At 44.2% G+C, this 12,513-nt stretch overlaps 1 protein-coding gene across 30 annotated transcripts in view; it reads right to left on the bottom strand.

The window, feature by feature from the left end:
* Positions 1-12,513, bottom strand: part of LOC109895542 (MAP kinase-activating death domain protein) — a 74,831-nt gene that overhangs the window by 41,207 nt on the left and 21,111 nt on the right. For 17 of the 30 annotated variants that reach the window (XM_031830625.1, XM_031830630.1, XM_031830640.1 and 14 more), the window contains exons 3-9: positions 11,757-12,395; positions 8,804-9,107; positions 6,134-6,265; positions 5,567-5,680; positions 4,834-4,914; positions 2,254-2,310; positions 1,209-1,381 (exon numbers count right to left, since the gene is read on the bottom strand). In XM_031830625.1, the coding sequence (XP_031686485.1) occupies positions 1,209-1,381; positions 2,254-2,310; positions 4,834-4,914; positions 5,567-5,680; positions 6,134-6,265; positions 8,804-9,107; positions 11,757-12,395 (1,500 nt within the window). Of the gene's footprint in view, positions 1-1,208; positions 1,382-2,253; positions 2,311-4,833; positions 4,915-5,566; positions 5,681-6,133; positions 6,266-8,803; positions 9,108-11,756; positions 12,396-12,513 lie in introns of those variants that run through there. The other 13 variants (XM_031830631.1, XM_031830649.1, XM_031830651.1 and 10 more) reach the window with 2 other exon arrangements.

Genomic DNA, 12,513 nt, shown 5'->3' with positions numbered 1-12,513 from the left:
CACAGTGTTGCACAATATCTTTAGATTTGTTTAACACTTTTTTGGTTACTACATGATTCTATACGTGTTATTTCATAGTTTTGATGTCTTCACTATTATTCTACAATGTAGAAAATAGTCAAAATAAAAACTCTTGAATGAGTAGGTGTTCTAAAACTTTTGATCGGTAGTGTATACAACATTGATACAACAGTAGCTAGGATGGGGAGAAGTCCGTATATAATAAAGCGCTGCTCTGCATTCTTAACAGCACTATCAACGAGGCAGGTCCTACAGGCCTTAGTTTTGTCGCACCTGAACTATTGTTCAGTTGTGGTCAGGTGCAAATAAAGAGGGATTTAGGAGAATGGCAACTGGCTCAGAACAGGGCAGCACGGCTTGCCCAATGGATGCACACAGAGAGCTAACAATAATAATACGCATGTCAATCTCTCCTGGCTCAAAGTGGAGGAGAGATTGACTTCATCACTACTTATATTTATGAAAAGTATTTGCATGTTGAATGCAATGTTTGAACTACTGGCTCACAGCCCATGCATACCCCACAAGACAAGCCACCAGAGGTCTCTTCACAGTCCCAAAGTCCAGAACAGACTGGAGAGACGACCAGTACTACATAGAGCCATGACTACATGGAACTCTATTCCACATCAAGTAACTCACACAGTAAATCAAGTAACTCCAGCAGTAAAATTTGATTTAAAAAAACATAAAAAAATGCACCTTATGAAACAGTGGGGACTGTGAATCAACAAACATAGACATAGACATATGCATACAAACACACGATAGCATACGCACTATACACACTGATTTTGTGTTATAGATATGTGGTAGTAGAGGCCTGAGGGCACACAATGTTGGGAAATCTGTTATGAATGTATTGTAATGCTTTTAATGATGTATATCTGTCTTCATTTTGCTGGACCCCCATTAGCTGCCTTGGGGATCCATAATAAATACAAATACAAATATACACTTCAGATTTTAGAAACTTCAAGTAGGAACAGGGGTCAATCCATAAATTGTGCATATGTAAATAGCCCTTCATATCTATTATCTACAATATTCAGGAACCAAATGGAGGAGGAGTGTCTAGATTATTCTGCTAGGGTCAAAGTTCAAATAGAACCAACCTCACAAATTGCCTCGCATGGATAATATGAGATCTACTTAAAAAGGGACAGAGAAACTTTGTCAAGCCTTGCCTGGTGGCCACATCCACAGAGTCCACGTCGTTGCCGTAGATGAGGGGGTTGAACTCGGTGGAGGAGGGCGACGCCTTGTTCTGGCCGGGGGGGAGCAGGGGTAACTCCTGGCCCTCCTGGAACTTCTCCAGGTTCAGAATGGGCTGGGTGTTGAGACTCATGCTGGCCAGGGCCTGGAGCGGGTAGAGGTGAGGAAGGTTTTAATCAACACACTGTCATGATGACGAGGGGTCACTCAGCCCCACTAGGGGGCACCCTCACCTCAGGCATCAGCTGAAGGGTAGTGCAACAGAATGGTCTCACTAGGACCAGTGTGGAACTGTCTGTTTGAGGTTCAAAACGGTGCAAGAGAGTAATTTGAGAAAATTGAGTTACAACTTATCATTTATTTGTTTATGTATTGTGCTGCTTTATTATGTTTTTATCTGTATGATGTAAGTTCTCATTTGAGAATAAATCATTAATAAAACACAAGGACTAAGCTAGGAGGACTCACAATGTGATTATGTTATTAGCTGACAGGTGAGCGTGTGGGATAAAATGAGGAAGCCTGTTTCCCCAGCAAATGAATCTGAAGAGTGCATGTTTTTGCAGATGCCTGAAATGGGAGCGTCACTTCGGAAAGGTCGGCGGAAAAAGAAACAGCAGAGGGAATTCACTAGCACTCTGGGACTGCTACAAGACTCATTCAGGGTTTTGCACGAAGTTAGCACAGTGGATCGTTTGATGGCCAGGTTCAGTCCTGGACGCAACCTATGTGTTACAACAGAAATCTGCATATCCACTGTGTTTGCTTACAAGAACACTCACTGATGACAAGATAGATGTGCATACATTCAGGCATGCTCAAGCCAAAACTAAGCAGCCAGTGGTGGGTCTTACGAAATATCTCTCTTTGCCGCCAGTCTGTTACAACATCTCAACAATAGTGTATGACACTTGGAGGAAACAATAACAAGCAACAACAAAACATATTTAAGTTTGGTTAGGAAGAATATCCGTGCAAGGAGCGTGGGCACATTCCGCAGAAGGAAAAATTAGCAACCTTATTGTCAGAGGAGAAGATCTGCTTTTGGGTGATCACGGTCAACCTAACCAGACACTAGGGAAGGGGAGGAGGAAGGGGGAAAAGAGAGATGCCAGGAAGAGGATCACATGAAAAGGCTGAGCTGACCAATTGCTGAGCAGAATTGAAACCACACGTGACAACAAAAAAAAAGGGGGCAAGATAGGAGGCTGTGTGGTCCAATTCCCTTTAAATGGATTCCTTTCCTCATCTCCTCTCAATCCTGACTACTAAAACAGCTGAAAGGACGGGATGCTTGAAAGCGACGTCGGAACCTTGACTAGCCAATAAGTGGGCTAGTGGGGAGATGGAGATGCCTCCCTGTTGCTTCCACATACAGCCCTTTCAGCTAAGTGGTTGCAAAAGAAGGGAGAACAGGAAAGGGGCAGTTTTAGAGAATTGGGACATAGCCAGAGAACAAGAGAGAGAGAATGTTGTAGAGAAGTAGAGCGAGAGAGAGAAGAGGTGCAAGAGAGGAAGAGAACAAACCATGACAGAGACACAAACAAACATGAGTGCGACAAAACAACACCCAAAAAGGAACAGTAATTCACCACATCACACCCAACGCAAGTTAGCCACTGAAGACTAAAGAGTCTATCGATGGTTACCAGCTGGGAGGATCGCCAGTGGATACGATGGAGAGGTGATACTGAGGCACAGAAGGGAGCAGATCTCTTGACAATAATTGTTGTAAATTAAAAACCTTTTGGCTTTTTGTTTACACTGTCCATATACCCCCCCCCCTCCCAACTCTTAACCTGTGAGTTTCTGACTAGGTGTACAAAACATTACAAAACACCTTTTCATGACATATACTGACCAAGTGAAAGCTATGAGTAGAGTAGACGGGTTAAAGATTGATTTTTAAGCCGTGAGACAATTGAGACATGGATTGTGTATGTGTGCTATTCAGAGAGTGAATGGCAAGATAAAAAAGGCAAGTGCCATTGAACGGGGTATGGTAGTAGGTGCCAGGCAGACAGGTTTGAGTGTGTCAAGAACTGCAACGCTGCTGGGCTTTTCAAGAATGGTCCACCACCCAAAAGATATCTAGCCAACTTAACAACTGTGGGAAGCATTGGAGTGGCATGGCATCCCTGTGGAACGCGTCATACATTGTAGAGTCCATGCCCCGATGAATTGAGGCTGTTCTGAGGGCAAAAGGGGGTGCAACTCAATATTAGGAAGGTGTACCTTAAATGTTTTGTACACTCAGTGTACACTAACCCATTCCCTGTGTGGGACTGCAAGGACCTACCGGCTACCACTTGTTTGTCACTGTTTTGAGGACTGCTGAGGACAGCTTTAACCCTTAAAACAATAGAACCTATGAAAACTCACCTTTACCCATATCGTTTCAATCAAATGGCTTGTTAACACAACAGATTTTTTGGCTCTGCCAACACACAGGTCTATCTTAAATCAAATCGCACACACTCTGGGATAGGGCCAAGTCTATCACACACACAAGTAACTACACTGGTTCTGATTCAAAGCATATCAACAAACTATGATATGCAGGGATTTTCAACATGACGAGGTGTGACTGCGGATTCAAATTGGGGTTACTGGGTTTGGATGTTAAAAAACAAGCGCTGAATAACATTTGGTGACGAGTTGAGACGCATTTTTTAAAGGGCGATGAGGAATCGTGCCTTAGAATGTTTAAAATGTGACATTTGTTCATATGGCGGATTCATGTCTTGTTTTTCTTTTCATGTAACTTCTCTTCATAAAGCATCTGGTGTTTAATATGCACTTTCAAATCAAATAAACTCAAAAACGTAGATGATGACAATGTTGGGTAGGAATAGTTCAATGGCAAAATGTGCTAATGATAGCTAGATGTCAAGATGGCGGGTGGGGGTAACTAAGACTGTCGCTGATAATTCGAGGTGGTTTTAGTTACAATGCCAAGCTGTGACGTGGTACCAGAGTGGAATGTTTGATTGGCATTTCACAACACGCGTAAGAGAGGTTGGTGAATCAGAACCAGCTTCTCATCAACGTATTGTTATTTGAGGTTCTGGGCTTAGAGGATTCGGTCAGTTCTACTGCTACAGCTGTTACTGAGGTCCAAGGGAGTAAGACCTAGTAGCTGCTTTTTTTTTTACCTTAGTGAGCTAGTGCATGCAAAGGAAAGAGAGAGAGAGAGAGAGAGAGAGACAGAAGAAAAAAAAACGAGAAAACAAAAAAACACTTGTTGTCGTTAGGACATTACAATGCTTAACTCCACAATGCTCCCACACTATATGCATAGTTAGTGCATACAACACGGTAAGAGGACAAGGACACCGATGTGCCTGGCGCAATTCATCAAACCTCTCTTGAAACATATCTAAAGCTGAAAGAAGAGAAGGTGATCACTTGAAAACAAATAGTGAATATAACAACATGCGGCAATATCGCAGTATTTTTAATATTTTTTATTACGTAATAAAGCAATACAAGAGGTAGAAATAAACTGAGTTAACGGTTGGCAGTGCTAACATACATGCTTAATGAACGACCACTGAAAATAGTGCTATCAGGTATGTTGCGACAGGCTATATTTACCTGTTTCAGGTGTTTCTTGAGTTCTGTGGATTCCGGCTCGGGAAGAAGGGGTAGGTGCTCTGCATTGGTGGGTGCTTTGACCTGTGGAGCAACAAAGCATGCTCAAACTGTCAAATGTTAGAAAAAAAATAAATGTACACTACACACGTACAAGAGTACACAAATACCCCTTCAAATGATGAAAGCATACATCGGTCACCATTACCTACTAAATAGTAGACGAAAGGGAAGGAATTTGCCCCTAGAAAGACAGACTGGGATGTGGGTGGGTGTTTTAGCACTGAAAACACTGATGCTCTCTCTGTCTCACAGAGAGGGAGGACTTTTATGTTGAAGTCAGTTTCTGCACAGGTCTGAAATGAGGATGACAAGAGCAAGGCATTTCCCTCCTGCATCAAGTCGACATCTAGCCTAACACAATATCTGTCACAATGAGAGAACTGAACCCCAAAAGGGATTTAGCAGTGAAAATAAAGACATCTCAAGCAAGTGTCTAGAATCTTGTCTCCCAATCAGAGATAATGCTGTATGGAACTCAAATGGAGTAGGGAACAGCATAGATCTGCGAAGGAATGACATAGATCTGTGAAGGAACAGCATAGATCTGCAAAGGAACAGCATATATCTGCCAAAGAATAGCAAAGATCTGCCAAAGAATAGCAAAGATCTACCAAAGATCTGCAGAGACCGTTTGCGGGGCCGCTGAAGCGCACCTCCATTTTGGGGCATTTACCTTGTTACAGTCCAGGTCCACGAGCCACACATCGTCGGGCATTTTGAAATCGGATTTGTAGAGGAAGAAGCTGGCAGGCACACCTATGATGTAAGGGGTGGGGGCGAGGAGAAGCTACAAAAGGAAAGAGAAAGGACATCGACGTCACGATCAGACAAAAATCAAACCAGCACACAAGCAAGAATAGCTCCAATAGGAGGAGCCTCACACCATAGACTAAAGCTAGTGGGCTAGAACTCCACTAGGCATGGATTCAAACATAATACAGGGACTAATCTCTTCTTCAACATCTACGATCACAAATGCCCTGACAAAAAAAAGCAATGGATGATAAAATTGGCAAAATTAATAAAAAAAAATAAAAAAAGTGAAACTTTCAAAAGGCAATCAATTACAGTGTGGGAATTCCTTCATTTTTCCCCCAAACGTGTGTAGAAGTGCATCCCTTTAAAACAAATAATAATAATCCATCCACAACCTCTGGTTCCAGCTATTAAAAAGCCCTCTATTTGTTCTCCGAATAGTACTACAACTACCAGTGCTGCAGTCATTGGTTTGTTGACATACCTGTTCAGCGGAGGCCATGCAGGTGGGCAGTAAGGGAATGACAGGGAACATGTACTCCAGGGGGTAGATCATGGCTACAAACGCCATGACACTCATGGTCAGGGCATTGTAGTCCCGCGACTGGAGGACCACCTGGAAGACACAAATCAAAACAAACTATCTGATACTTCAGAAGACTGGTTGGCCATAGATAAACATGCTGTTTATTCCATACAAGATCAATTCAATGACTACCACCCGAGAAAGTATCTTCATTTTTCTCCCAAAGAGTTTTTATTCCTTCACAATAAGAGAAGTAGCATTGACTAGTTGTGTGGTTGTTTCAACAGTAAACGTACAGACCAAAATCTGCTGTTTTCACTCTACAAACAGTGGCATGTTTAAGCTTGAACAGCGAAAGGAGGTCCTTCAAGGTTAACCTGACATATTGTTCTTACAGTAAATGGGAAGGGGGGGGGATAGAGCGTAGTCACTGCGGGTGTTCAGACAGTGAAACAAAGGGGACAGAATAAGGGTGCGTGACGATTACAGTGGTGACTGCAGAACAGAAAAAAACAGCAGGTAGAACAGAAAAAAACAGCAGGTTCCGGACCTCGTAGGGCAAGAGTTGAATAACCCTGCTACATATAAAATCCGTTTGTGTGTAGTGTGGGACTTGGTCTTTAATAGAGATTGTGAACAAAATGTTTGAGTCGGCCCTTTTATTCAATTATCAAGAGTTGGAACTACAGTAGGGGTGAGAAGGTTTAAACTTTAAAAAGATATCGGGATCCTTAACGTTAAGAAAGAACCCTAAACGGACAAACAAAGTTTATTTATTTTTTTCTACAAAATTACAATCACAGTGCAGCTGGCTCGCCTGCTATTTCTCTTCACTAATGATGCAAGTGTGTGTTCAGTCTTCAGTCTGTTGCGTGTAGAATATCCTAGCCTATTCATTGATGATAGGCCCTGCTTTACTGAAGTTGCGAGACATTACAAGCCAAGAAATTGCGAAATACAGCATTCCAGTGAGATACAGCTTTGATTGCTGATAGGCCTAGTGCACCGTTCTGACAGTCTGCCTGGTAGCCGACCTTCCTATACTGTGCCTCTCTCAGTCCCTCGGTAGCTAGCTATGAAAGAAGCGAGTGTTTATATTCTCAAAAGTAAGCAAACTAATCAGTCTCCTTCGTTCAAAGGATACTGGATTTTTGGAGTCGATTCCTAGATGGAAATGTGTTTTTTTTCTACTAAAATGTCATGGTAAGTCACGGTATTTAACAAACTGTAAAGTACTTTTTAGGAGAGAGTAGTTTGTGGGCAGGCAGCAGGCAGGCAGCTCGAGATTTGATTGACAGTTCTTGTCACCTAGTGATGGACCTTAGTCAAACTTCAAAAGCTGCATTACTTTACAGATAAAAAAAAATAAAAACATTTTTTTAAAACTTTTATTTAACCAGATAGTTGTAAATGAGAACTAGTTCTCAACTGGCCTGTGACCTGGCGAAGATAAAACAAAGCAGTGCGACAAAAACAACAGTTACACGTGGGATAAAGTAATGACACGCGGGATAAAGTAATTACAATTTAGCAATTAACACTGGAGTGATAGATGTGCAGATGAGGATGTGCAAGTAGAAATACTGGTGTGCAAAAGAGCAGAAAAACAAAAACAAATATGGGGATGAGGTAGGTAGTTGGTTGGATGGGCTATTTACAGATGGGCTGTGTACAGCTGCAGCGATCGGTAAGCTGCTCTGACAGCTGATGCTTAAAGTTAGTGAGGGAGATAAGTCTCCAACTTCAGTGATTTTTGCAATTTGTTCCAGTCATTGGCAGCAGAGAACAGGAAGGAAAGGCGGTCAAGGAGGTGTTGGCTTTGGGGATGACCAGTGAAATATACCTGCTGGAGCGCGTGCTACGGGTGGGTGTTGCTATGGTGACCAGTGAGCTGAGATAAGGCGGAGCTTAACCTGGCAAAGACTTATATATAGATGACCTGGAGCCAGTGGGTTTGGCAACAAATATGTAGCGAGGACCAGCCAATGAGAGCATACTGGTCGCAGTGGTGGGTAGTATATGGGGCTTTGGTGACAAACATTGTTCCATTTCTGTTAATCACTTGTCTGTGGAATTTGTTCAGTTTGTCTGTTGTTGAATCTTGTTACGTTCATACAAATATTTACACATGTTAAGTTCGCTGAAAATAAACGCAGTTGACAGTGAGAGGACGTTTCTTTTTTTGCTGAGTTTGGCTGTTGAGGACGGACACACACACACACACACACACACACACACACACACACACACACACACACACACACACACACACACACACACACACACACACACAGAACAGTACTCACTGCACTGACCCACCTAGGAGGCAATGGGCTGATTTGTGACTGAGCAATAGCCTTATTTAAGGCAGAGGCCGTGCTCGAGAGTGATCTACAAATAATATTGAGTAGCTGTTTATGATGTAAGGTGGTTTGTAGATAAGTCAGTCTTGACTTGCCTTTAAAGTTGGCTGAAATGTTGAACCAGAGTTGTTTGAGAACATAAATTCTCCTGAGTCGCTGATCACCGACTGCACCAACTGACTGATTTGCAAATCATTTTGCATCCTAAATAACTACTCAGTTCTCAGGGTAAACTCCATTCAAAACATCCACCCTTTCCCCTAACCTTGTGCTCCAGCAGGATGCAGCTGAGCACCATGAGGCAGGCATCCACACCCAGCAACTCCAGGGGCAGGTGCAGGGGAAAGTCCACCATGGAGAAGCGAGAGTTGTCGGGCAGGGCGAAGGTGAGTGCCGGCTGCATCTCGTGGGGCAGCACCTCCACATCTACGCGCCGTTGGCCCGCCACGGGCACCGGGGAGCGCAGGAGGCGGTAGACCCAGGACTCGATCTCCCGCAGGTCAGCCAGCAGCTGGCTGCCTTTCTCCTCCACCAACAGGGCCCCCGTGAACACGCGCCACATGGTGTCCCTGATGGCAGAATGACAAGTCAGTCAACAAACTGACAGTTTAGATACACATGTAGAGGCCTCTGTGACATGCAGAGGGAAATGGTGTCCCTGACAGGAGACAGTCAACAAATCATACTTCTCAACAGGTGATAAAAGCAAGCATATCCTGCGAGATAATCAACCCAAACAAACCGTACTGCTGCTCCTGCAACACCTGTACACATACATTATTCTAATATTAAGTGCTACATCAAAGCCTTATAACTGCATTTACACAGACAAAACACCCTTCCCTCTGCATTCTACTGTACGTTGTCATTGTGTAATGAGCAAACAAGACGCAGATACGAGCCGCCGATATGTCGACAGCCCTCCACTCTGAATGTCCACACCTGTACACACAACGTGGTGGCATTAAAACCCTCTTTGCGATTGCCTGGCGTCTGTTGGCTAGGGAGGGAGATTAATCAGTAGCTCGTCAGAGCTCGCCCTGGGCCGCCGCCCACTGCAGCTGCTCCCTGAAGGCAGTCAGAGCCCTCAATCTGTCAGGCGAGCGCTGAGTGTGTGTGTATGTCATAGACTGTAGTGTAGAGTGTGTAAGTGTAACTGTGTGTATATGTGTATGTGTGCGCCGCAGCAGCCCGCAACGCAGCAGACCATCACAGTGTTATGTAAGGCAGCACGGCTAGGGCTCGAAAGTGTGAGCAATTTGGACGCATATACAACTAAATATTTTTGCTGTACGACCTGGGGTTTCATTTTGGGTACACCAGCGCAACTAAAAGAAAATCACAAGTAAATAAATGTCTTAGTAATTCACCGCAACACTTCTCTACACTGCTCGAATAAGACTGCTTCCTGCCAGTTCCCGAACCACACACACACACACACACATACATACCAAGCCCCGGCCTCTGTTAATCAAGCAGAGAGCACACAGTTCCTCCACAGCCGTATTCTTCCAAAACAAGAACGATGGCGCTTTCCAGGCAGTTTCTAAATATAAATCTATAGGTCTTCCCTATTATACTGTTACTGTGTGTATCTTGCTCTCTGCAAAACTCAAGTTAGTCTAAGGAAGCTGGCATATGCCTAAAATAATGCTGATCGCTAACTAGCTGGCTAAAATGCCATTTAGCTAAAAGCTCAAGCTTGGGCAAAGCAAACATTTGCTTTCATACAGGTTGTTACCAGTGGTGGTGTAGATCAGCATGTTGTTTGCGCAACGCCATGTTCTGAATCAGACAGCCTATTCTAAACTCTTTGTCCAAATGCAGCATCTATTTAAATGTGATTAGGGTCCCCTGGGAAACACTGACCAACACGTTGGTTCCCACCCTGTCATAACTCCTAGCTGGCTTTTTGGTTTGTTGTCATGCCAAACACCAACCGTAGAACTTTGAATAGTATTTATATGATTCCAACAGTTCACCCAAGTGTTTTGATCTATATCGCAAGTCAAATTACAAGAGTCGTTTGAAAAAAATATATATTATCGTGCAGCCCTACTAACAACCTGGTAAACTTTACCAGTATATGCAAACATTTGGTTGCACAGAAAGAAAGAAAAAGTGATCTCTTTTTCAGGAGCTGTGCTTCAAAAGTAAGTAGGATTCATATAGGTGCAATGCAGGCTATATCTAAATAAATTTACGAATCAATTTTTCTGGTACTTTAAGATGTATGTGGTGCTACTAACTTTTTGAAAGTTAGGAGCACAAGTGCTACCAATTCGCAAAAAAAAATTTTGATCCCTGAGCACGATCCTTGGGTCTCTCTCTCGGTCTTCGTCACCGCGCTATACACAGACCAGGGAAAATGTCACGACAGTGAGTGAGGTCTTCATTAACCCGAAGCAGAGCTTTATACCCCTCTGCTTCTGATAGGGTATTATAGTTTACCGACATCTGCTGCTACTACTACACACAGGAATTGGCTACGCTGTGCTTTTCCTGGAGCTGAGCGACAATTGTTACTATTGTCTGGGCAGACAATACATGGATCCATTGTGGTGTTGATCGTTATAGAGGAAAGGAGAGAGGATTGGTTTGAGGGAGGAAAACTTCCAATTGAAGCAAATAAATAAGTTACTGTAAATCATTATTTTCAATATATCTCTAAGAAAACATAATAGAAATCGTTAACTCGTTAAATAATAAACATTATTGCATAAATAATAAATGGGAATGTCTCAATACCCTGTGTGCGTAAAGATGAATGCACACAATGGTCACGGATCTTCATCAATTGCCTTGCATCAACACCAGCATGATAGGCCGTGCCGGTGTGTGTCTTTCGAGAGCAGGGGAACCACGCATTTCCTGCAGCATTTGTTAGGAGACCCCACAATAGGGGATAAGGCCCTGCTGACTCACTGATGACACTACCCACAAGGTTCTCACTGTCCAGTGTCCATTTCACCTCCAAGAATTTAATCCGCCGGCATTTCAGACCAGTGTTGTTTTAAAATATAATGAGTGGGGCAATTACATCTTGTCCATGAAAATATCATGAGTGGGGTTAGTACTGCGGTTGGAAGTGTTCTGGCCGGTGTAGTTTTAGGATAGTTTTAGCAACGTTGTGAATTTACTCAACTAAATCTCCTGAAAGAAATGGAAACCAGGGGGCTCCATCATTTGATAAGCCTGGCACTATGCATAGGTCTCACCTCTGAGTTGCGCGGGGCAGGCCGGCGCGCTGGGTCATCCTGTGGCTGCAGCAGTCCACCATTCTCTTGAGGATGTACAGGCACTCCCTAAAGGTGGAGAAAAAGGGGTAGTGGCTGATCATGCACAGCGAGGTCAGCGTGCTGTCGCGGTTCTGACTGACCATCTTGGCAGTGCTGCGTTTGTGCCGAGGGGACCTGCCGGCATTTGGCTCGCCACCAGGTGGTCCCGGCTCCGTGCCTGGTATAGGTGTGGTTGTTGTGTCGGCACTGGCAGGCATCGGCAACGTGGAGGCATTGGGGCAGCCACCGCTGCCATCCGAACCCTCGCTGGTCGCTTCCACTGTCTGTGCTGCCGTTCCACTGCTACCCGCCTTGTCGCGGCGGTGCCCCCCTCGCTGGAAGGAGCGGTAGAAGTTGACGCAGATACCATAGCGCGTGATGCCCGAGTCTTTGTCAGTGAGTGCGAAGACGAAGGAGGCGTCGTCTCGCAGGCTGACCCGGCGCTGCCGGATGCTCTGGCATCCCTCAGGCTGACAGAAGAAGACCACGTCCGGGGACAGAGGGAAGTCTGGGTGGTCCTCCAGCGGGTAACGGCGGAGGAGCTGGGGGGTCTGGGACCCGCTGTCAGTGCTGGGCTGCCTGGAAGGTAGGATGGAGGAAAAATGGGCATTAGAAAGTCTTGAATTTAAAAAAAACAAAGGCCTAACAATATAATGTGAGGTAGTAGGAATCAGATTAGGATTGGACTGTTATTTCC

This window comes from Oncorhynchus kisutch, linkage group LG8 (assembly GCF_002021735.2).
Source record: "Oncorhynchus kisutch isolate 150728-3 linkage group LG8, Okis_V2, whole genome shotgun sequence".
NCBI lineage: Eukaryota > Metazoa > Chordata > Actinopteri > Salmoniformes > Salmonidae > Oncorhynchus > Oncorhynchus kisutch.
Note: the sequence above shows the minus strand (reverse complement) of the source record. Positions and strands in the feature narration are given on the sequence as shown.